Source organism: Ovis canadensis, chromosome 24, assembly GCF_042477335.2.
Source record: "Ovis canadensis isolate MfBH-ARS-UI-01 breed Bighorn chromosome 24, ARS-UI_OviCan_v2, whole genome shotgun sequence".
In the NCBI taxonomy this organism is placed as follows: Eukaryota; Metazoa; Chordata; class Mammalia; order Artiodactyla; family Bovidae; genus Ovis; species Ovis canadensis.
In genome coordinates, this window is record NC_091268.1 from 53,475,394 (window position 1) to 53,500,896 (window position 25,503).

The following is a 25,503-nucleotide window of genomic DNA, read 5'->3' on the forward strand; positions in this document are numbered from 1 at the left end:
ACTCTCCTCTGTCCATGGGATTTTCCAGGCAAGGGTACTGGAGTGGGCTGCCATTTCCTTCTCCAGAGGATCTTCCCGACCCAGGGATCAAACCCAGGTCTCCCACATTGTAGGCAGCTGCTTTACCATCTGAGCCACCAGGGAAGGTGCAATCTCAGTAGAGGCAGAGGGCAAAGGCCTTGTTGTTCAGTCATCGGCAATGCTCTTGGTAAGTGGCAGTTTGTAGTTGACACTTCCATTCTGGAAGTTCCATAGCTGTCTGTTGCTTATCGACTTACGAAGCTAGGAGTTAGTGGGAAGCTCTCCAGGAGTGGGAGGCTTCCTGGAGACCCTCTCCCGTGTTGCCACCTATTTGGTCTTTCTTCCCAGGCTGGACAGGTTCCCCAGAGAAGAGCCCCCACCCTCCACCCTCCTACTCTGAAGTAACCTGCCAGCAGGAGCTGTAAAGAAAGGAGTTTGGAGGGCCAGGATTCAGCCTTGGCTACTAAATCCTTTGGGTTTTGTGTTCCAGGCATTATGCCTGGAGTTACTCCCCTTCTCCAATACCCCCTGCTTTATGCTTTCTAGAGAGGAACCTCCAGTCCTTTGTAGAGGAAGGCAGCTACCCAGCCTGGTGTACAATCAGAAGCCATTCAGAGCGGCCAGGCCTGCTTCTCTGCTCTCATTCCCATCACCCCCAGCCCCAGAGGTGCCTGGGGCTACCAGTTCTCCCAACCCTTCGTCTTCTGCTCTGTTGAAAGCTTTTCCCACTGCTGGTCTAGCTGGGAAACCAGTCTGTCCTCTCCTTCCAGCTTGCGTTATCTCTTGTCTTCTTACTTTCTGTTCTAGAATTACGTTTGTTTGTTTTTAAATCCCTTCTCTAAAATCCTAGTGGGATTTTGGGTAGAAGGGACATCAGATACTTGCAACTAACCGTGTTCAACCTTCATGTGCCTATTAAACATCTTCCCCAGTGGACGGTAGGTTCCCTGATGGCAGGGATTCATTCCGCTCATTTCACACTTTCAACATCTGGACAGTGACCCAGGCCAGAATAAATGATGGACCTTGAACGAAGGACCTAATTTGGTATATGACTGTATACATAACGGGCACCTGAGAAATAACTATGTCCCACATTCAGAAAAACACATGTTCTAATATATGCCTATTTAATTTTTAAAAAGTATAGTTGATGTACAATGTTGTGTTAGTTTCATGAGTATGGCAAAGTGATTCTGATATATAAAGATATAAAAATATATATTTACATATATGTCTTTTTTTTCCCCAGATTTTGGTTTCTTTTTGCATTTTGGCCACATCTTGTAGTATGCAGGATCTTACTTCTCAAACCAGGGATCCAACCCGCATCCCCTGCAGTGAAAGTACGGAGTCTTACCCACTGGATCACCACAGCAGGCCCATATTTCTTTTATTTAACTTTAACTTTTTGGGACCATCGGTTGCCATGTGGAACACTACAAATGGATACTTAAGGCCAAAGTTGGAGAAGTTTTAAACTGGTTTAAACTAACTCAGTTTTCATTTAAAGCTGATTTTCATGTGTGGCTTGTACCTTATTTTCGTTATTTTATATATATTGTTATTTTATAGTCATGGTCAAACTTGTCTTATACAATGGATTTTCATTTTATCAGTCTAAAATTATCTCAACGTGGTTGTGTCACATGTTTGCTTAAAAACTCATGTCTTATCGGAATAAAGTCCATGCTCTGCCTGTAATCCAGCCCACAATTACTTCCAGGATTCTCGACCTGGAGCAGCATAGATGCCTCTGTATTAGGACTGGAGATGGCCTTAAGCCTCTGACTTTCTGGGTTTAATTCTTTCAGTGGAAAACTCTTCTTATTCCATCAAGACCTATTCTATCCAGACCCATCTTTCAACTCTCATCTCTCTGAGGAATGTCTTTTTGTTAGCGTGAGAGCATGACTACGGTTTCTTTGCCTTCTGATAAACACCATACCTGTACCCTACTTCTGTAAGCAAGCTATCCCAGAAGAGACCCACATCCATGCCCTCTACCTGCGTTTTATCTGTACAGAAACTTTAAAAAATAATTTTTTAAAAAAGAATAAATTTAATCAGAGAAGTGAGAAAATGCATAAAGAAAACAGTCAAGTAAGACAAAATGATACTTCAGCCTTTAAACAAAGCCAAGGACCTTTAGCTCTTCCTCAAGGACTATAGATAACATTCTGAGCCATGTCCTTTGATCTGTTTAGCAGATACTGAAATCCCCACCAGATGGAAGAAGTTAAGTACATGCTGCCCACAAGCACGCAGACCCCAGACCAGTTGGAACCAGAAGGTTGATGATGCTGACTCTCCATGACGTCACCACCAACCAATCAGAAGAATGTCCACGAGCTGGTCGCCCTGCTCTTTGAACACTGTGACTCCTCACTACCCGCTCCAGGGTGGCTCCCTTCGGCTTGCAAAGCAGTAAAAGCTGCACTTTCCCACTTCACCCAAAACGGGGGCCACATTTCTCTTTGGCAGTGGTGATCAGGGGCCATGTTTCTATTTGGCAGTAGTGATCAGGGGCCAGGTTTCGGCCACTTTCCGAATGCTTAGCACAAAGGGCCTGAAATCCTGTCTAATGTGTCCCTGGTTCATTTCTTATCGGTCCATTATGCAACAACAGCACTGAAATGTTTGCTCAGTTCAATTATTCACCTGAGGCTCCACCCTTTGACTTGCTCCTAGTCTAAAGATAAGAAGGTAATTACACTTAGTTGTTGAAGTTTGTCATAGATTCCCTGGATATTTCTATCAGCAAAGGGGCCACAGTCACTCAGTTGTCCTGGAAACCTCAACCCCTCTTCAAGAGGGAGCTTAATGAACAAAGAAGAGATGCCTTGCTTGGGGAACATGTTTATTTTGAAATAATGCAAAACAAAAATGCTTAAAAAAAACTTGTATTGAAAAGGTCTGATGTCAGAAAAATTGTTGTAATACTGAACAACAGAATGAATTACAGTGAGAGAAGACCTACAAGATGGACATATCCTTGGAAGTAACTCCCTTGGAAGATCCATTATCAGAGGGTAAGAGGAGTGTGAACTGGTTATCACCTTGCAAGAGGACAAGGCCGCAACACATGTCAAAGCTTTAAAAAACATTCACCTGCGTCTTCCGGGGTGGCTATGACTCTGTACTCCCAATGCGGGGGGCCTGGGTTTGATCCCTGGTAGGGGAACTGGATCCCACAAGCCACAACTATGACTCTGCAAGCTGCAACTAAGACTCAGCCCAACCACACAAATAAATAAATAATTTTTAAAGATTAAAAAAAAATTCACCTCTATTAGCCCAGTAATTCCATTTTTTCGGGAATGCTGTCTAAAGAAACGAAACTATAGAAAGTCTTGTATAAATGCCTTCATTGCACCATTCATTATCAATAGGGACAACAGGACTGCCCCATAGCAGACAAATTGGTTAAATTAAGGCACAGGAAGGCGGAGGATTCTACTGAGAAGGAAACAACAACCCACTCCAGTATTCTTGCCTGGGAAATCCCATGGACTGAGGAGGCTGGTGGACTACTATCCATGGGGTTGAAAAAGTCAGGCATAATTTAGGGACTGAAGCAAATAGCCACAGGCACATGTGCATAAAGGAATGAAAAGTAAGCAGCCGTGAAAAATGTTCTAACAATTATTCAGTATGACTTTCCAATTCTGCTTAAAACATAATACCAAAATATTCGCACTTTAACAGTCTGCTAACAGGTCATTATCTCCAGAACTTGTAGGAAATAGTAAACGCTCAAGGCATGAAAAGTAATTATTAGAAAATGTATATGCAAGGGAGGAAAGTTCAACATATTTTTGGCTTAATGAATTTAGTTATCTTTGACTAATGGCACGCTCCCAAATTTTCTAGGACCTTGTCATCACCTAAGTTACAGGGATCACATAATAAACGGATTTGATTCCCTGAGGGCTCAGGTAATAATCTGCCTGCAATGCAGGAGCCCCGGGTTCGAGCCCCGGGTTCAATCCCCGGGTCGGGAAGATCCCCTGGAGAAGGGAATGGCTGCCCACTGCAGTGTTCTTGCCTGGAGAATCCCATGGAAAGAGGAGCCTGGAGGGCTACTATCCATGGAGTCGCAAACAATCAGACACTGCTGAGCGACTAACACTTTCACCGGCCCTCAGACGGCCTCCCCAAGAGATGGTCAGGGGCTGGGGGAACCGGCCCGCGGGAGGCAGAGCCCTCCTGGGGCCAGAACCCGGGCAGGTGGCGCGGGGCGGGGCCAGGACCGTCACCCGAGCGCACAAAGATGGCGGCAGGCCCACCCCTGCGCGCCCCGCGGCCGGCGGTCGGAGCCGAGCGTCGCCGAACGTTCCCGAGCGTCCCCCGAAGCCCAGAGGAGCCCGGGAGCCGCGCGGGCGGGAGCGGCCCCGCCCCGGAGCCTGGGAGCGGCGGCGCCGGCGCGGGGGAGGGGAGGCCGGATGTGAGTGGAGCGGCCATTTCCTGTTTCTCTGCAGTTTTCCCCAGCTTTGGGTGGTGGCTGCCGCTGGGCTCCGGCGTTCCGTCGGCGGAGGGCGAGGCGGCGTGGACAGCGGCCCCGGCACCCCGCGCCCTGCCGCCCGCAGCCGCGCGCCCGCCCGCCCGCCTCTCCCCGAGCTCGCCGCCTTTCTCCGCAGCGCCCGGCCGCCGCGGCCCAGCGAGCGGCCCAGATGCAGGCCATCAAGTGTGTGGTGGTGGGAGACGGGTGAGTGCGCGCGCCGGGCCGGGGGTCGGGGGCCGGGGGCTGGGGCCGGGCGGCGGGCGGGCGGGCGCCGCGGGTTCGCCGGGGGCCCGGCCGGGCCTCCCCCGGGCCAGGGGCGCGGGGCGCGAGCCGCCACCCTCCTCGGGACCCGGCGGCGCGGGCCTGGTTCCGGCTCGCGCTCTCTTTTCGGTGGGGGAGGGAGGGAATCGGCGATCGGCGGCGGGAGGGAAAGTGAACTCCACCCTCCCGCTTTCTCCCGGGCCGCTGACCGCCCGGCAGAACTCGCCCCGCGCCGCCACCCACCCTCATTTGCCCGAAGATTGGGTGGGTTCAGGGAGTTGCCTTTCTTTAAAAAAGAAAAAACAGAATCCTCTCTTGGTTTTCCCATTAACCTCTCGAGCTGCATTGAGACCTTCCGTAGGTCCCGGCGGCCTCTGGTCGGTCGTATTGGAGGAGTCTGTGCACGCACCGGCTGGTGTGGGGACCCTCAACTGATTTACCAGGGGGTGCCTTCCGCTGATACTTAGACACTTTTCTGACTATTTAAAAAGTGACTGTTGCTATTAAGGTGGAGAAACTTTTAGGATTTCCAGCTGGGAGGAACTGGGTGTGATTAAGACTGTTCCTTTCTCTGAACGTGATGGGATCATTAAAAAAAAAAAAAATTGGTCTCTGCTTCATGCATTAGGTATGGGATGTCGTAGAACAGGCTCCCTGAGCCGGGCTGCCCTGTGACTCAAGGCATTTCTTTTCATTACTGTCTGTGGTGGATCCAGGCCCTCGAGGGAGACAAGACTTGTCTTATGCAGTGTTTTTTTCTCCCCTTGGAACAAGAATCTCAGTGTGATCCCAGAAAAACTGTGCGTCTCAGCATTGCTCGAGTAGAGGAGCGTTAACAAGGAGGCTCCAAGAGTTACTACCCGTTGCAACAAAGTCAGAATGCAGCTGGCACCTATTTGGAGTCTTGTAAAGTTGGAGAGTCGTGGAATCCCTGTTCCCCAAACTTATTAGGGTCGATGGTGCTTTTATGCCTCTGGATGAATTTACGAGGTCTCGGTGTCGGTTTCTTGAGAGCGTTGTAAATTAGACATTTGAACTTGTTTCTGTATCCAATTCAGATCCCTGAACACAATCAGACAACTGATTTTTTTTTTTAAAGATGCCCTCTGTATGGTTTGTCAGGCTCACAAATGTGAAAGATTATTAACACTTCATCCTTCTGTCAAGATAATCAGAAATTGTAAGTTTCTACGTAGAAATATGTATGGTGCTTGTTCTTTTTTTAACCCATTGAAAGAAAGCTTTAATTTTGCGGGGGTGGGGGTGGGGAGGATGTTCACTCCATGGGTTTAAGGGTGAAATCACTAAATGCATTTAAGTGAAGTTTGGATCCTTCTGCTCCTGAAGTATAACGTATGTTATTGTCTCAGGAACATTGTAAATGAACTGGATTTCCTTTAAAAGTTAAAAAATGCACGATCAGTAATTCATGCCAGTTTTTTAAAAAGTCAAATCGCTGGTAGTCCATTATCTAACCCTAGAATATAATCTTTGAAAGATTTAAAAATACAAGAAATACAAGCACATGATATAGTCAGTTTACTGAATCACAGGTACAGATTGTGGGTCTCTGCTGTTTGCATCGGCCTGTTTATCTGGTGAGATACTTGTTGGATGCCTCCTGTGGGGTCAAATCGCCACCTCACCACTTGGGGGGAAGCCCTGAGCAGATCACACATCCCCCAAGAGAGGTGCCTCAGGGGGAAATGTGAGGATTCAACAAGGTACTGGATAGTAAGTCAGTGCCTCACAGGTGCCTGGCCCCTCCCCAGTGCTCAGTGAGTGCCAGATGTCAGTATTTCTTGATTATTATTGCTGTTTTTATTACTCTGAGGTACTGCTGTGCTCTGGGAAGAGAGTGTTAGGCATAAAACAGTGGCCCTGAGTTTTCTGTCAGTTTTTAAAAATTGCTTGTTTTTGTTTGTGCTGGGTCTTCTGCTGCACTGAGGGCTATTCTCTAGTTTTGGGGGGAGCGCTCTCCAGTCGGGGTGCTCGGGACTCCAGAGCGCAGGCTCAGTGGTTGTGGCGCCTGGGCTTAGCCTCTGCGCGGCATGCGGGATCTTCCCGGACCAGGGATCAAACCCTGTCCTCTGCGTCGGCAGGCGGATTCTTTACCACTGAGCTGCCAGGGAAACCCCCTCTGCCAGTTTTTCAATACTGTATTTGAACATTGATGCTGACATTAGAAGTGAAACAAACCTTTATGAAAAACAAACAAACAAACCTTGAGCTATGTTATCAATACTTTAAATTATTGGTGAACACAGAGCAAATATTGCCTCAGTGAACAATCTAAATAATACTTTTTCCACCAAAAAAAATTGTTTTTCTTTTGTCTGAATAAAATATATTCCTTGTAGGAATATTTTGTTTAAAAACTGTTAAAAGCTGTAAAGTGCAGATCTAAATTTTGTGAGGGAAGAAGTTGCTTAATGTTGTGGAATTTCAGGCAATTGGGGCAGTTTAAACAGGGAGGGCCAACTCGTTGAGGTTCCACAAATTGCAAGCTTCCTTATTTTAAAAATATTCTTGGGAATTATGGTTAAAGGCTGTGTCCTAACTGTATTATAATTATCACCAATTAGCCTATATTCTTCTAATGGATTATTTTCTGTACAGCAGTTCAGTTGGTATTGAGTATAAAATGTGAGATAAGTTTTGATACTTTTTAATTCTGTTAATTTTTCCATGAAGCCTGAGTCTGTCCTTCTGAACACAGGTTTTGTGACTAATTTGGGGGAACCTCTGTCCCTCAATTTTCACTCAGCTTTACTTGGGTGAGACAGCATCTCATACTCAAATATTTATGAATTTTTAATTGTGGGTTTTTTTGACTGTTTGATTTGGGGTTGGGGGTGACTTGACCCCTCCCCCCCATTTTATTCCAGATGGCGCTAGAGGTCTATCCAGCCCAGTGTCTAATTTAGACATTGCTGTCCAGGAATTTTTTTAGTTGAGCTTGAGAAATGCCTTCCGTGATGTCATCTTGATAGGAATGTACACTCCTGGCTCCTGCCCACTTCATTGAACAAGCAGCTGTGGCATGATCCAAGAGTTTGTTTCAGCTCTTCGTGAATTGCCTTTGTGTATTTTTATCCCAAATTTACATTTAGTATTTGATCTTGGTTGGTATAATTATATTGTATTATAATTTTTCTTTTTAATTTCAGGTGATAATGCCAGCTAATGTTTGGGGTTAGGTTCAGTGGAAGAGTGTCAGGAGTCCGTTTTGAGAAACCTTAAAGCCACTGTTTATATTGCCTTAGTCAGCTGTGTTAGTCAGCTGTGTCTGTGTACTTTCTCACCTCTGCATCACCAGGAAGCGCTAACATATAATTGTAGTCTCCTACAAAGGGGGTGTTTTACCAGGAATCCTGCTTCCAGGGCAGGTAGCACATATCTCCAGATGGGACTGTTTCCTCCAACTTCTTAATATGAAAAATGTCAAACATGGAAAAGTTGAAAGAATAATGCGTTGAACACTCACATCCCGCCGCTTAGATTCTGTAACCGACAGTTTGCTCTATTCACTGTATCTCATGGGAAGTTGTTCCCATTTGGGGGCAATAGTTTAAGAGGATTTGATAACAGAAGTTGATTTGGGAAGAATGGGAGTAATCCGCAATATGAATTCCTGATTTTGAACTCTGCATCCTTAGCCGACACATGTAATCAGCTACCCCAGGGTTAGGCTGGATGGTTCTAGGACATTCTCTAGTAATGGCCGCTTCGGATTCAAGCTCTGTGAGAGGTGACATCTTCAGCCTTGAGTGTTCTGGTAACTTCAGTGTTCAGCATCTGAACGTTTTGGAGTCTCGGTGGTGATAACGACTGGCTTTCTGTTAGTTGGTTGGGATGTCTCCTGTTGGTGGCAGGACGTCAGGGGCATTGCAGCTAGGGTTTTGTGTTTTGGTAGCACTAAATTGCTAAATTCATACAATTTCTGAGCTTACTCTTTGGGTAATTATACATTTAGGCTTAGTGTTAAGAGTCCCCAAACCCCATTTCTCAGCATAAAGAGGACTTTCATTCAGGGTCTTTCATTAATGCAATAAGTATTCAGTTCAGTTCAGTTCAGTCGCTCAGTCGTGTCCGACTCTTTGCGACCCCATGAATCGCAGCACGCCAGGCCTCCCTGTCCATCACCATCTCCCGGAGTTCACTCAGACTCACGTCCATCGAGTCCGTGATGCCATCCAGCCATCTCGTTCTCTGTCGTCCCCTTCTCCTCCTGCCCCCAATCACTCCCAGCATCAGAGTCTTTTCCATTGAGTCAGCTCTTCGCATGAGGTGGCCAAAGTACTGGAGCTTCCGCTTTAGCATCATTTCATGATCCATCCTGTTCTGTTAATTTGTTGTTAAGATACTAGGTATTCTTAGGGGTCGGGGGATTAGAAGGTGGTGAGAAGGAACAAATTTCCTGTTATAAGTAAGTGCTAGGGATGAAATGTAGCAAATGGTAATTAACACTGCTGTACCTTAATAGATGAAAGTTCTTGAGAGAATAAATCCTAAGAGTTTCCATCAAAAGGGAAAAATTTTCTATTTCTTTTATGCTGGGTCATGATGGATGTTCACTAAATCTACTGTGGTAATCATTTCCTGATGTATAGAAATTAAACACCTTAAACTTACATAGTGCTGTGTGTCAGTTAAGCCTCAGTAAAACTGGGGGAAAGGATCTAGGTACTTTCAGGCAGCAATACAGGTTCCTTATTTAGGTTTACAGTAGTCACTGGAGAAATCTGGTTTTTCTGTCCTACGGAGAGACCAGTGGGTGTGTTTTTGTTTTTTGTTTTTTTTAATGCAATGCAGAATCTTCTTGTTTTTTGAGTTTCCTTTTATGTTTGTTTGTTTGTTTGGTTTGGTTTTGTTTGGCTGTTCCAGGCAGCATGTGAGGATCTTAGTTCCCGAATCAGGGATGGAACTTGTCCCACCCGGCAGTGGACGCCAAGTCCTAACCACTGGGCCACCAGGGATAGTCCATCCCTATTTTAATGGGAGGAAATTGCCAGTGTTTCCAGATTTGTTGATTGCACATGCTTAAATGTGCTCAGTTCCCGTTAGATTAAAATGCTGTGGTGACTTGCTGTCACTCAGAACCAGGAGATAAGCATGTTCTATCTGCTTTGGGTCAACTTTTTAGCCAGTAAAAGAGCCAGTAGCAGTCGTGATTATTTATCACAAATGAGTAAACTACTTCTTAAATTTGAGAAGAGCGCTCATGTGAACATTCTCCTGGCAGACTCATGCTCCCAAGGAAAAAAAGGGGGGAGGGGATTAAAAAGTGAGTGAACTGAGTGGTTATATGTATAAAATTGGAAGTTCCTAAGTAAATAGTAGCTTCCAGAAATCCCGCAGCAGTGTCCAGTCAAAGACTAACCAGGTGCTGCTCCCATTCTTCCTGCAGAAGAAGCGGGACTCTGTCTAGAGCCGCCGTTGACTGTGGCCTGTAGCTTGTAGCATTTATTTGTGGAGTGTGTTTAACAGGATTGAATAAACGCTAATGGGAGGTAAATAACCCTTTTCTTTCTCTTTTTCTAAAATTAAGTAAACATTTAAATCAAAAGTTGGACATGTACTTATTTAAAAGTCAGAACTTTATACTTTACTAATTTTCTTAGAGAATGCATGTTTATATCTAAAGGAAGATTGGTAATAAAATCTCCAATTACTATCAGGTGATACCAGTACCTTGGGGTCCTTTACTGTTGAGCCTTTCGAAAGATGAAGCTTCAGCTGAAGATCAAGGTTCAGGAAAAGGAATTTTGGCGTATTTAAAACAATTGGTGTTTGTAGTGATGGCTTTGTTCCTTATACATAACAGAGCCTTAGGAGGGATCTAGAAGTGAAACTGTGATGCTTTTAACGCAGCATTTAAAACCTTCGGCGCTGCTTCCCTGTGACATTAAGAGGTGGTGACTGTTAACATTTTTACACAACAGCGCTTGCAGTTTTGAAAAGATACTCACTCTTCACAGCCTTAAAGTGCGCTCTCTTCCTCAGCTACCACTGCAGCCCCTGGCCGAGCTGTGTTTATCCTGCCTCCCGACCTGGTAGCGCTCTGAACAGCCCGCTCCTCTGCACCCTAAAACCCCCGCCGTGGTCCAGGCCACAGCATCGGTTCCTGGAACACAGCGGCAGCTGCTTCCTTGTTTTCTGCCCCCAGTCTCAGCTTCTTGAGTCCTCTTCCCACACTGCCCAGAGAGGCTTCTTCTGAAAATGCAAATCTAATGATTTCTTGGCAACTAAAAATCTTCTGTCACTTCGCAAGTAGGATCAAGTTCCAGGTCTCAAGAAGAAATGACAGCCTCCTCAGATTTCCCTCTGCTGCTTCCCCCGTCGTTCTTCATCCTTCAGCTTTACTGGGCTTCCTGCAGTCCGGGCCTCCCCACATGCTGTTGCTTCTACCTAGAATGTTCCTCCCTTCGTGCCCCACTCATCAGCCTCAGTGACGTTGCAGCCTCCTCTGCCCCCAAGACAAGGTTGGATCCCTGCACTGTACATTTCCAGAACATCTTTAACAACACTTATCACATCTAAAATGTTATGTAAGGAACACGTGTTTCATTTTTTAGCTTACTAAAACTGCCTAAGTCCCATGAGATCCTGTTCATGACACTATCTTTAGCACCTAGTATACTTCCTGGCATACCATGTGGTTGGTTGGTGTAGCTGAAATTGAATCAGTGCTCACAGTAGTTTTGGGCTGAGGTCGGTAGTTTTGCATCCATCTTACAGCTGAGGAAAGTGAAGTCGTGAAGTCGCTCAGTAGTGTCCGACTCTTTGTGACCCCATGGACTGTAGTCTACCACACTCCTCCATCCGTGGGATTTTCCAGGCAAGGGTACTGGAGTGGGCTGCCATTTCCTTCTCCAGAGGATCTTCCCGACCCAGGGATCGAACCCAGGTTTCCCACATTGTAGGCAGACGCTTTACCATCTGAGCCACCAGCTGAGGAAACCAAGGCATAAGGAAGCTGAAACTTAAAAAATTCAGCCAGTAAGTGGTAGAGTTGCCTGTGGGTCACACATCCGGGCAGTGACTTTGAATCTCAGACTCCATTCTAAGCTTTTAACAAAATGTATGGCCAGTGAGTCATTTCTGTTTAGAAAGCCTTTAGGAGTTGGACAGAAGCCCCTGATGATGTCATGTTTGACTGTGAGGTCTTTGGGGTGGGGGAGTTCCAGCTTTTGTTTAGCCTTAGTAATGTTATGAGTAAAGCAAGTATTGGCAGGACCGCCTGGGCCTGTAATCTGCCCTTGTTGAGAGGTTTTTGCCTTAAGCTAAGAGTGTAAGGAAAAGAAGAAAGCACTTAACTTCCTTATGGTTGTCCTAATTGATACTAGTCGAGATTGAACAGCAAAGTCTTAGGACTCCTGCACGCCAGTGTATCTCGTGGCCTTGGTGAGCCACAGAGGAGCACAGGGAGCCGGGCCTGTGAGAGCACTTGTTTGGTGAGTGAGGCCCGGGACTCTGAGAAGCCCCCAAAGCCACCGTGGGAGTGTTGTACAGTTTGGAGACTGTGTGTCGGCCAGGTATCTGCAGTGGCTCAGTGGTTAAGAAGCCGCCTGCAGTGCAGCAGCCGACAGGTTTGATCCCTGGGTCTGGAGGAGGGCATGGCCACCCACTCCAGTATCCTTGCCTGGAGAATCCCATGGATCGAGGAACCTGATGGGCTACAGTCCATGGGGGCACAAGAGTCGGACACGACTGAGCAACTTAGCAGGCACACCTGCTGGCTGGTGGTGCGGCGATCAACTTAGCGTCCAGGTGATGTTGCTGTTCAGTTGCTACCACGTGTGCTACTCTTTTGCGACCCTCCCCTGTGGACTGTAGCCCGCCAGACTCCTCTGTCCATGGGATTTCCCAGGCAAGGGTACTGGAGTGGGGTGCCATTGCCTCCTTTAGAAAGTCTTCCCGACCAGGGGATTCCCCTTTCAAGTGGTCAGGAGGCCTTCCTCACAGCCCTGGGGCCCCGTGCGGGCTTGCAGTTGTGTGTGGGAGGCCCTCCTGTGTTCCTGCGCTTTTCTCTGCTAGATCTCTTCACAGCTGTTTGGGAGATTGACTCCACCGTCCCTGAGCCGTTCATTAATCTGTCTGGAACATAGTGTGTTAACTGCTTGCTCCAAAAGTTTATGGTGCGATTTGAGGGTGGGGGTGGGGAGGAGGCGCAGGAATGCGGATGAACTAGCAGGCGGTGCTGTGGCGTGTGGGGTGGGTGACTAAGCGCTCTCCTTAGAGACCTGGCCTCTCCGATGGCCAGAGGGAAGGCTTGAGGTGGTGGGTTTGAGCCGCCCCTCGGAGGCAGCAGACAGTGGACGTCTGCAAGTTAGTATTCAGCGGATAACTTGAGGGTAGATTTGCAGATTCTTGATGAAAGGCTTCTAGAGGTGTTCGCAGAAGAGACCTGTTTATTTTTTATTTTTTCACGTTTTAAATTTTTGTATTGATTTATTTGGCTGCAGCAGGTCTTCGTTTCGGCACACAGCGTCTTCAGCTGTGGGATGTGGCAGCTGCAGCATCTGGGATCTAGTTCTCTGACCCGAGATTGAACCTGGGCCCTCTGCAGTGGCAGCGCGGAGTCTTAGCCACTGGACTACCAGGGAATTCCCAAGACTTCCCGTTTAAAAATACCGTTCCTCTTCAACCTTGTGCTTTCCAACAGCTGTTTTCTCAACCACCAGTGCAAATAGCTGGAACTGAAAACGATGCGAAGCCTCCAGACTCGGCCTTTCTGAGTAGTTCTAGTTTGTTTGCTTTAAATTCCAGGATAAAAATAGTATTAAAGGTCTTAGAAACTGTTTTCTTTAATGCTTTAATATTTGATGTATACTTCCTGATTTTTCTGTAAGTTATTTTCACTGAATGATGAAAGCTGAGATTGCACTTATGTTGACTAAGGAACTTACATCATTTTTTTCCCCCCTGTCTCTATAGAGCTGTGGGTAAGACTTGCCTCCTGATCAGTTACACTACCAATGCATTTCCTGGAGAATATATCCCCACTGTGTAAGTATCCTGAGTTAACCTGGGATTAACTTGTCCGTGATAATGTGTGTGTGTGTGTGTGTTTTTAAATTATTCCATTGACCTTTCCTCTGCTCTGCCTTTCTAAATCCTTAAGTAAAGTGGTTAATTTTCCCCTCAGTCACTGAGGTCTAATTATAAGATATTTGGACTTGAAAAAAAATAACTTTCTCTTTTTTTATATAGTTTCTGCATGATGACAAAGCACACAGCTTTTCTAATTGATTTTCAGATATTTAGGAAATGAAAGTTAAACCACCTTTGAAGTTCAGAGACTGGATAGTGTAAGAGTTTCGGATAAGTGGCTTTCTGTGTAAAGGGTCAAGGAACTGGAACAAAAGGTCCATTATGGCTTAATTGGCCTTTTCTGGGGAGCAGTCCAACGGTTACATGTCATTGTTGACTTTTGGGCTTTGGAATTGAAACCAGGGTGTGTGGGGCTGTGTGTGTGGGGTGTGGCTGTGTATGGTGGGTGTAGGCTGCGGGGGCGGATGGGAGGACCAGCTGCTGAGCTGCTGGGTCCCTTTTTGGCAGCAGACTCGAGTCGGGACGGAAAAGGGCCTCTCTGTTGATGGTCACCAGGGAGCTTCCGAGGCTGCGCCTGGGCCGGGGCCAGGATCCTCACTGCCCGCTGGGGCGGAGGTGCTCTGTTCCCGCGGTGCTTACCTCCGTAGCACCGCACTCAGCCTAAGCGTCCCGTGTGCGTGTGCGTGCGTGTGTGCGCGTGTGTGTGCAGTCGGCCTAAGAGTCCTGTGTGTGCGTGCGTGTATGTGCGTGTGTGTGTGCAGTCGGCCTAAGCGTCCCGTGTGTGTGCGTGTGTGTGCATGCGTGTGTGTGCATGCATGCGTGCGTGTGCGTGCGTGTGCAGTCGGCCTAAGCATCCCTTGTGTGTGCGTGTGTGTGCGTGCGCGTGTGTGCAGTTGGCCTAAGTGTCCCTTGTGTGTGTGTGTGTGCAGTCGGCCTAAGCGTCCCTTGTGTGTGTGCATGTGTGTGTGTGCGCATGTGTGTGTGCACTCGGCCTAAGAGTCCCGTGTGTGTGCATGCGTGTGTGTGCGTGCGTGTGTGCATGCATGTGTGCGTGTGCGTGCGCGTGCAGTCGGCCTAAGCGTCCCTTGTGTGTGTGCGCATGTGCGTGTGTGCACTCGGCCTAAGAGTCCTGTGTGTGTGCGCGTGTGCGTATGTGTGTGCGCGTGCGCATGTGTGTGTGCGTGCAAGTGGCATCACAGAGTCCAGAATTTGTGGTGGGGACTTCCCTCGTCTCCACGTGTAGGTGGAGCTGCTGATGACTCGGAGGTCCTGTGGTGGGCCCGACTCTGGCCACTTGCAAACAGTGCTGTGGAAACATGACTGCACGCGTCTTTGTGCACACGTGATGGCTTGTTGGAGGAACTGTGGCAAATCAGAAGGAATGGGATGTTTTCAGTTTCAGTAGACGCCACACGGTTGCTGTTCCAGATGCTGTCACTTTGAGCAGCGGTGACGGAAACAGCCCTTTCCTACCTACTGTGGTGAACATGGGCTGAAAACAGTGACCGCGTTATTTGCATTACTGGTCACCGGTGAGGTTGAAACCTTGTGTTTCCTGTCCATGCGTAATCTTCTGTGAGTTGCCTGTCCAAATCTCTTGCTTGTTTTCCCACTGGAAATTCTCTGTACTGATGGAACTTCTGTGTATGAAAAATACTCATCCCTGTCTCTCACTTGTCTTAGAACTCAGTATTCTCTGCGTTTTTATATAAATATGCCATTCTCCCTCTTCCCTGAGTTTAATGTCTTATTAAAAAATAGTCCCTCGTTTCCCCTCCCCTCAAGGTTTTTATCGCTCTAGTTTTATCTTTCATTCACTTGGAATTTATTTTTTGGTATGTATGGTAAGAGGCAAGCACCTGATTCTTATTTGCAGATTCTGATACCATTTTTGTACCACTTATTGAATAATGGTTCCTCTTCTCACTGAAGTAGAAGTACAGCATATGAGACCTTTTCTGTATGAAAGCTGGTTTGGTCATGAACTTGTATAAATCACATTGGAACCTACTCAGACCATGACTTGGCTGTCACAGTGTAGTAAGGTCCTAAGCTTTAGTCTTAAGCATGTGAAAATCAATTCTGGGACTTGACTTTAAAGGCTAACATAGTGCGTTCTGCTTGGCACGTGCCCCGGTTTACCTTGCAATGCCCGGTGTCAGTGAACTCATGGCACTCGGCATAGTGTTTTAGTGTCCTCCTTATTTCTCCCCGTCAGCCTGTAGGCTTTCTGGGCCTCCTCCTGTTACAGGTAGTTCATTTGTGCGTAGCAGCCTTAAATTAATCTAAACCCATGTGCGTACCCAGCCGCTTCCCGGATCTGACCCTGCACACAGGTCATAGGGTGGGTCACCAAGGCTCAGCTGGGGACCAGCCTCACCCAGGTCAGGGCTGCAGGAGGTGTTCTGGAAACAGGGCCAGTGCAGCCCTGCTGGGTGCCCCTGACTGAGGCCGACTCGAGTGTGCACAGAACACCCAGCCTGTGGGGTTTGGATACTTCAGTTTCTTCCTGGGGAGAGACCTCAGCATTTTCTTCATCATGGGCAGGCAGGTTTCTGATGCCAACAGAGACCTGTCCTGGTTGAATTCAGTAGCTCGTGCCCTCACACCCCAGCTCCCATTTCCCTCCCCTGCGTACCTGCTGGCGGGGCCGGGCATCCTGGCCGTCCGGCGCCGCTGTGCCCCAGGGGTGCCTGGCTCCTGGCTGGAGGTTAACTGTTTTCCCTCTGTTCCGCAGCTTTGACAACTACTCTGCCAATGTCATGGTGGATGGAAAACCCGTGAATCTGGGCTTGTGGGACACAGCCGGACAAGAAGATTATGACCGATTACGCCCCCTGTCCTACCCGCAGACAGTAAGGAGCCTGACTGATTGTAGAGTGTCCTTTAAACGTCCTGACGGTTTCATTAATTCATACCACTTCTCGATTTGCCTATGTTGCCATCTTTTGGGTATGCTGAGTAGTAACAAATTACATTGAATTGCTTCAGCAGTATCTGCCTAGATGCAAATCGGGGCTTTGCCTGCTTGTCTGCACGCTGAGTGTCCTCAGTATTGACTCGGGTGGTGTGCAGTCTACATTCCTCGTGTCGTTTTGGCGCAGCCGTGCAAAATAGGTGCTGTTTTGTTTTGGCAAAACTGTTTTAAGAACAGTTAGCTTCCTGATTAGTTTGCTTTGTGACAGTTTTGTACCACAGAAGCAAATTAAGCAGTGAAGATGAAGGCTGCTTTAGATCAAGTTAGTAAGTAACCCTATCGATTTAATACTGTTTTTCTATAAAATATATTTTTGCAGCTTTAGAACCTAAATCTTCTTAAGTGGAAGTTGCAGCTTTACAACGTGTCTGCTGTGTCCAGCCTGACAGCTGTTAGCTTGGGCTTGCCTGCACATCAGCTAACTAGCTGGTCTCTATTACCAGCTGCTTACAGTTAGGCCAGTAAGCTGGTGGACGTGTGGTCTGAAGCCAGTTTTCTCTATATAAGCAGTTGTCTTGTGCTGTTTCCTTCTTGTTACATGTCTCGCCTTTGTGTTAAAAGTGCTTTTTAAGACAACTTTGTGGCTACCTGGCTGGGGTAGTTTGCCCAGAGGCAGTTGAGCAAATTCCTGGGTTTCAGACCCTGCCCTCTGCTCCCCCCCGCCTGTGTTGGGGCGGGTGTCTCCACCTTGAACCGCGCCCTGCTCCCTCGCAGGCTTGGGTGAGGTGCAGGTGGAGCCCTTGGGACGGTCCTGGGCGTGTGTGTCTGCCGGTGGGTTCCTCTCTGTGCTTGTGCAGCTGGGCTGGTGGAGCCGGAGGCCCTCTTGGTTCCCAGGCGCGTCAGGATGAGGGAAGCTGCAACACGCAGTCTTCCGAGGGCTCAAGATCAGGGAGACGTCCCTCAGAGGGCCAGCCTCCGCCTCAAGACTGATTTAAATATCCCTTTGTTCTGAGGAGTGAGTGTGAGTGAAAAGAATGAATTCATTCTAGTCTACCCAAAGCTTGTTTTTTTGTGTTTGAAGTATGCCTGTTTCCAAGCAGAAGTCATTGGCTTTTCCACTTGCTTTTCTGCTAGAGGAATCGTCAAGGACAGTTTCTTCAACCTATAGATTTTTGCTGATTGTCCTTTATTTTGAGTTCTGCGAACAGTGGTCAGCAAAGATCAAAACCATACACTGGGAGGCTTGAACTGGCTGGCTTTTCAGATAATCTGTGGGTAAAAGTGAACTCTGATTATCTGTTAAAAATGAGCCAATAATCACCAACAAAGTTTGAATTCTTCAGTACATTTAGCGAAGTACTATATACCAAGTGGCTCCTTGCTGAGTCCAGATTTCAGTGGGATTTGCATTGAGTGGTAGAGTAGGCTGCTTGGCTGGTTTAGTTGCTAAGTTGTGTCTGACTCTTGCGACCACACAAACTACGTAGCCTGCCAGACTCCTCTGTCCATGGAGTGGTTGCCATTTCCTTCTCCAGGGGTAGAGTAGGATCCTCAATCAACTGGATCCATCTGGAAGGTGGCAGGTCACTTCTGAGAAAGGAGAACTGTCTCCTGTGACTCAGGAGGTCCAGGGACGGGTGTGGCCTCTTTCTCGGAGGCAGCCACTCGCAGTGAGTCCAAGGTGATCTGGCAAGATTCGCACTGTGTGTGCTGAGCACACTAGGTCAGTGACCAATGGGATCAAGCTTCAGCGAGTGGGGCCTGAAATCCAAGCGGGTGTTGTCCTCCTGGGGCCTGGACTTGGACCTCCCACGTCCGCCTCAGGAGGGCAGTGGACCACTTCCTATGGATGCCTGCACCGCAGTGTGTGACCCGCCCGCTTAGGCCCCCGGGGGCGAGCCCCCAGCTCGTTTTACAGCTCGGCCTGCCTGACTCCTCGGAGGATGAGCAGGTCGTGTTGGTTACTGGGGGAGCCGCTGAAAAGTCTCCTTCCTTTGGGCTGGGTGTCCTGCCAGGGGGAGCTGGCCCTGGAAGTGGCAGCCTGGCACTGGATTTTGTCTTGGCAAAGAGAAACCTCTGAACCTGGTATAAACGACACCCGGTCTCTGGTTTGGCCGTTCGTCCTGTAGGCCTGTCTCTGGCTCATCCTCGACTCTGCTCTGACCCACTCGGAAGGGCGAGCGGGACGCTTGAGCCTTAGTTGTCTGAAGCGCTGGGCTTTCTTCCAGCCGTGTTTGGGCTGCAGGCAGAAAAAGGAAGGAGGAAGGAGCAGGCGGATGGCATCCTGTTAACTAATGTAGGATGGAAGGCATCTCTCCTCCATCAGAAAGATGTTCTGAAGAGTGGGAGAGGGTAGGGCAGATGTGGCAGAGGGTGTTTTGACACCGAGTGTTTGCCGACCTCGTGAGTCCCCGCGTCATTGCGAAGCTTTGGCGTCACGTCCAGGCTTTGCGAGGACCAGGCTTCCGAAAGAGCCCATAGAGTAAATCAGGATAGTGAGAGAAACTGACGTTCACTCTAGATGGTAAATCAGAGAAGCCTAGGGGAGATGAAATTACAGTAGTTGTCTCAGCTACCTTTCTTTTCATTCGAGAATTCCAGGTTCTTTGCTGGAGAGCAAGTCTTTCCGTTTTTACGGGAACAGAGGAGTGAGTTGAAAGCTGGTGACAAACACTGGCAGCACAGTCACTTCCGGGCGGGCCCGCCACGTGCTTGGGACAGAAGAGCTGTTCTTTGAGCAGAGCAGGTCCCTGGGTTTGAGCTGCACCGTGCGAGGTTGCGTCCCTCAGACCCGGCCACCTTCTGGGATAGTGTCCTGGCTGGGAGGCCTGCTGTGCAGATGGGCACCTCTCCTGCTGGCTTCAGCTGGGCTCGTGTCTGAGAACCTGGCCTGGGAGCTTCGAGGGTGTGCGGTCGCCCACGGGCGCCCTTGTTGAGGGAAGGATGCCCCTTTCACACTGAGCAGAAGCCAGGGCTTGGTGGGCACCTCTCTGTGTGCCCCCCCCGCCGCCAGGATTTCCTGCCCTGGGTCTCCCCCGTCTCTGACCTTCCTGAGCACCTCCTTGTGCCCCGTGGGCCAGGGCGATGGAGTGATTCAGTGGCGCCTGGCGTCACGGGCGCGCTGGATCAACGTGTACTTTAGGTCCCTTGGGAGGGTTGAGACAGGATTCGGATGAAAAATAGGTAGTGGGTTATATTGGCTTTCTTCTCGCTTTTTACTAAACTCAAACAAAGTTCTCGTGCATTACTAGGTTGGAGAAACGTATGGTAAGGAAATACCTTCCAGGGGCAAAGACAAGCCGATTGCCGTATGTAAAACTTTGGATCGACTTCAGCCTCCAGCTTTGCCTGTTCTCTCGGGTCACTTAGTTTTCCCAGGATTTCCTGTTGAGCCTCACATTCCTTGAGTGCTTTGATCTACTCAAGGTGGGGGGTTTGCGGGACAGCCTGCCTTCTGGCTGCAGTCCAGCAGTCCGGGAACTGCCTCCTGCCCCTCCCGAGGGCCAGGCGGGGTGTCGTGCAGGGCACCCCTGCGGCTCACCCAGCCCCAGTGCTTGGCAGGAGCACGACTCACCCACGGCGGGCGCTCCTTCCTTCCTCCCACTTTGGTGTCCGGTGCGGGGCCTGTGGGGCGCGGCTGCGTGCTGGGGAGCTCACCTGTCCCTGCTTGGGGGTGTTGTGATCAGCCCGGGTGTTGGTGATTCTCGGACATGCTGGTGCATGCGCTGGCCTTTCAGTGTCATTGATGAGAAGCTGCTGTGGGATGCTCTTCCTTCCTTTCAGGTGCAAGAGGTCAACTGGATGAGAAGGAGGGGTTAGCATGGGGACTGTGTCCATTCACCATGTAGCATAGCTTTCCAGGGAAATGTCTCATAAACTCGCCGTTGTTAGAAACTCTTAGGCATTTAGGTAGATACTTAAATTTCACTTTTTGGGGAGCCATGCGACATGCGGGGTCTTCGTTCCCTGACCAGGGATCAGACCTGCGCCCCCCACAGTGGGAGTGTGGAGTGCTGAGCACTGGAGCGCCAGGACCGTCCAAGTCTTGGCCCTTCCACGATTCACTCCAGGTTCTCCAGAGGCCGTGCTTGGCCTCAGGAGCTCTGACCGCCAGCGAGACGCCGCCTCCGCCCCAGACTGTCCTCCTCCCCGAGGGGCGCCTGGCTTTGGTGCCAGGGCGGACGGCAGTTTGTAAGAAGCAGTTTAACTGGAACCCTGTGACCTTGTAAACATTCTGGTAGGGAGCTTAGTGAAAAGCGTGCCATTTGTAGCTGATGTTTTTAATAGAAATATTGGTGTAGGACCCTGACACTTGACCTTGTCCCTGTGTAGTAACTGAGCGCCTTGTTAATTCCCTTGGGAGTGGGGAGGGTGGGACAGAGCCTCCTGGAGTCTGGATCGGATGTCGCTGTGTAGCGTAACTGAGGAACTGAGCGTATTCCGTCCCCACTCCCCTTCTCCCTGTGACAGCCGCTTCACGTGCAGGTTCTGGTCTGGGGGGCTGGCCACACTAGGGGGTGTCGGGGGCAGGCTCCCGGCTGCTGTGTGCCACCTGTGCCCTGGGCTCGTGGTCCGCCCCCAGCTGCACTGAGAAACAAAGTGCCTTGCTTGCTGTGGACTCTTCCCAACAGCTCCTTGTGTTTTCTTTTTATAGGATGTATTCTTAATTTGCTTTTCTCTTGTGAGTCCTGCATCATTTGAAAATGTTCGTGCAAAGGTAAGTGGGATTTTTTAGGAAAATATTCAGTTACATAATGTCAGTCTTGGGAAGAAATATTAAAAAGTATAGAAACTTTGAGTTACTTAATTCTACTGCTTAGGCAGATTTTGATATAGGTAATAGGCTTTTTAGGTGTATGCCTTGAGCACGCTGTGTGCTGAAGATTCAGAAGTGCTGTGCTCCTTGTGAAAAGAATGAAGCACTTCAGAGTTGGTGTAATAAAAATGTCCATACTTCATACTCTGGCATGTTTCACGAGCTGAGTGCAGCTGGGGGGTGTGAGGCCCTTCAGGTGGGCCCAGGGGCGTGTCTGGTGGGGGTCTCAGCAGCAGAGCTGAGGCCTGGGTTGGGATAGCTGTGTGCTCATCGTTTGAATGCGGGGGGGATTTTGCGATGACTTCGGAACTCCGGCTGTCTTACTGGAAACCAGGTGGCTGGGGGCGGTCCTCCCTGCTCTCAGTGAGTAGAGCTGTCCAGGGGGGTCGTGGGTCCCGAGGCCCAGGCTGCTGGTCAGACCACAGCCAGGCGGTGATTCTGGAGCGGTGAGCCAGGTGGAGGGGATGCGGTGATGGAGCCGGTAGTGGGCACAGGTGGGCCCTGTGCGGTGTAGTTCAGACGAAGGGCTTCCTGAAGGAGAGTGGTGACTCGCTCTTGTCTCGGCACCTAGTGGTACCCTGAAGTGCGACACCACTGTCCCAACACACCCATCATCCTGGTGGGGACGAAACTTGACCTGAGGGACGATAAAGATACGATTGAGAAGCTGAAGGAGAAGAAGCTGACACCCATCACCTACCCGCAGGGCTTGGCCATGGCCAAGGAGATCGGTATGAGACCCCATTGTCACGCATGCTTCCCCCGTTTTTATTTTCGTGGTGGAGGCTGGAGTCCCACCTGGGCAGTGGCCCCAGGGTCTGGCCTGCCTTCGGGGATCGACGCCCTCCGTGCACAGGGTGGGGAGGGGGAGCCACCGCGCCCCGATCCCAGGGTGAGGCTGTGTTTCCCACAGGTGCCGTCAAATACCTGGAGTGCTCGGCGCTCACGCAGCGGGGCCTCAAGACAGTGTTTGATGAGGCGATCCGGGCGGTTCTCTGCCCACCCCCAGTCAAGAAGCGGAAGAGGAAGTGCCTGCTCTTGTGAACGTCCGCCCCCCCACCGTCCGCCCCCAGGACCCTTTGTTTGCTTTGCTCAAACGGTGGAGCCTTCGCACTCAATGCCAAGTTTTTGTTACAGATTAGTTTTTCCATAAAACCGTTTTGAACCAATCAGTAATTTCTAGGTTTTGTTTGTTTAAAGTGTAAGAGTTCAAACTTTCACATTCTATTAAAGTTCAGCCCTAAAATGACAAGCTTCCTTAAAGCCTTATTTTTCAAAGCCCCTATTCTTGCTCAGAGTTGCCAAAATACCTTGTGAACTAAGTTGCATTGTTGGGCTAAGAACACTGAGCGCCAAGCTGTGGGAAGACCTTTGTCTGGAAGAGACTGTAGCTTTGGAGGCGGGAGGTGCAGACCCTCGCTGACGAGTTTCAGGCAAGAAGAGTGCGCACAGCCTCCTTCCTGAAACGCTGCACGTAACGAGTCCCGGCAGCTGCCCGCGTTCACTCCCTAACACTGTACTGTACGTCAGAGCGCACGAGCCAGCAGCTCACTCTTGGATCAGTCTTTTTGATTTTGTAGTGAGATTTTTTAAAACGAGTTAGTGTTTTAGCTTTTGTGAGATTCTGAACAGAACTCTCATCCCGTGCTCCCTGTGATGGAGTGTTCTGCTCTGTCCGTGGGTGCCCTGGGGTGGAGTGTGTGGAACACTTGTGATCAAAGAATGGAGACAGTATTTTGACAAAATGTGGAGATTAATTTACACTACATTGTACACGTAATCATTAAAACTGTTAAAAGCATCACGGGTAAAAGTTTTAAAAGGTTAATTTCTGTCAAATGGGGTAGATGAAGAAGAAAGGTCGGTATTATCAGTGAGTGTTTTCTTAAGCTTTTCCTTTTCCTTAAACCTGCCCACCCCTTCTGAAATTGGGCATTTAATCCATCTTTGACCTGGTCATCCTCATAGTTGCTAACTTAGTAAGTGCTTTTCTTATAGAACCCATTCTTAATGAGCAATATGCCTCCTTGTATTATAAAATCTTTCTGAATATGCATTCGAAAATTTTTTTGTAGGTTAGTAAAAGTGCACTCCTGTTTTCATGTTGCTTTATTCAAAGCTAACAAGTGCTTTCCTTAGTTTTCTAGTAACTAGGTATAAAAACCATGTGTTGCAGCGTTATGGTTTTCAAGATAGTTCAGATACTCCTCAACTGTGAGCCTCAGCGTCCCTGGCCAGATGACCGACACTGCCCCGTGAGTAACGACACTGCCCCCTCTCGCCTCACCGCGTGCACACGCTTCCTCTCCTTGCCCTAACGGTGTTCCTTGGGGTCTGTGAGGTTCCGCCAACCCCGTGCTCGTGCTAACGAAGTTCTGTACAACTTACTCACTGGCAAGAATACGAGCTTGGACCTTTCAACCACTAGAACAAAATTTTTTAAATTGACAGTTGCAGAATTGTGGAGTGTTTTTACATTGACCTTTTGCTAACGCGATTAGCAGTATGTTTGCATGTATGACTTAATAAACCCTTGAATCATATGACCGGTAATACTGGAGTTTTTGAGAGCGTGGGAAACCACCCTCTGGTGTCTGTCTGCCTGCCTCACTGTAAAACCCTGGGTTGCTGGAGACGGTCGTGTTTTCATGCTGGGGGGACAGGGAGTGGTCCCTCCACGGGGAGAAGATGGAGCAGCCAGCAGACAAGGGCTGTTGAGGGATGTTCGGTTTCGGAGCTGGTGCAGGCCGGCAAGACCCGGGCGATGTCCACACGGGGATGCGGGTGGTGGCGTCTCGGGCCAGAGCTCTGGGCTGAAGATGCTGGTGGTGAAACCAAGCTTGCAGCTGGGTAAGGTGGAGACTGACGGACTGTCACATCCTTCCTGGAGCCTGAACTTAGATTGACACTATCAACAGTGCATGTTAGAAGTGATTTTTAAAATTTTCTTTATTTTTTTAATCAAAGATAAATAATGTAGTTTGAAGACCACATCTAAAGGTTTGCTACAAAAACAGTTTAGTCTTTCCTTTTCACACCCTCCCCAGAGGGGTCTATTTTGAGTTCTTTTAAGTAATTCTTGTTACTTCAGACTCCACAGTATGTCTACATCCTATGCTCTCTCTCTCACCAGGTGACTAGTTTATCATAAAAGGATGTAACTCGGGAACAGCCAGATGGAAGAGGCCTTAGAGGGGCAGGTGCGGGGGAAGGGCAGGGTATGTGCCCTCGCCACAGCTCCACAGGCTCACGGATGGGAAGTGCTCCAGAACCGGCCCCTTGGGGTTTTCTGGAGGCTTCAGTTCACTCCCTGGCCGCTGGTGATTGATGGCACCTCCATCTCTCCCCTCCCCCGGGCTCAGGTTAACCCGTGTGCTCTTATTCCTTGTATTTTTGGCTCTAGCCATCACCTGTGACATTCCCACCCTCAACACACCTTTCCCACTCCTTCGACACAGTCCTGCTGGCTGGCGCTGGTACCAGGTGTCTGCGTTGCCCCGGCCACGGAGACGCGCAGCCGTGTGGTGACAGAACCTGCCTTTGCTGCAGTCTGGTTTCTTAGGGATGGTAGTTGGTTTGCCCTGTTTCCTGTGTACCTGATAATCTAACATTGATGTCTCCCTCAGTTATCTGGATCTCTCCAGAAGTTCCATCAGTTTTCATTTCCCTAGAGGATGGAGCCCTCTGACCACCGCTTCTCTCACTGTTCTTTTATTTTCTGTATCTTGACTAAGGGGTCATTCCTAATTTACTTTCTCATCTTGATGGATTTTCTAGGAGCTTCTTGAGAAATATGTGGGTTGTCTATTTTTTGAGCTCTTATATCTTTGAAAAAAACTTCATTGTACCTGGATACTTTTTGGTTGAATCTACAATTCCAGGATGAAAGTAACATCTCTTTGGCTTTCTTAAACTCATTTATTCGGC

At 48.8% G+C, this 25,503-nt stretch overlaps 1 protein-coding gene across 1 annotated transcript; it reads left to right on the plus strand.

The window, feature by feature from the left end:
- The first annotated feature begins 4,275 nt into the window (after window positions 1–4,275).
- RAC1 (Rac family small GTPase 1) lies at window positions 4,276–24,119 on the plus strand. The gene is made up of 6 exons (XM_069569499.1): window positions 4,276–4,729; window positions 13,727–13,798; window positions 16,581–16,698; window positions 21,415–21,477; window positions 22,148–22,307; window positions 22,490–24,119. Exons 1-6 carry the CDS (start codon window positions 4,695–4,697, stop codon window positions 22,618–22,620), a joined length of 579 nt encoding a protein of 192 aa, XP_069425600.1. The 5' UTR covers window positions 4,276–4,694; the 3' UTR covers window positions 22,621–24,119.
- The last annotated feature ends 1,384 nt before the right edge of the window (window positions 24,120–25,503 follow it).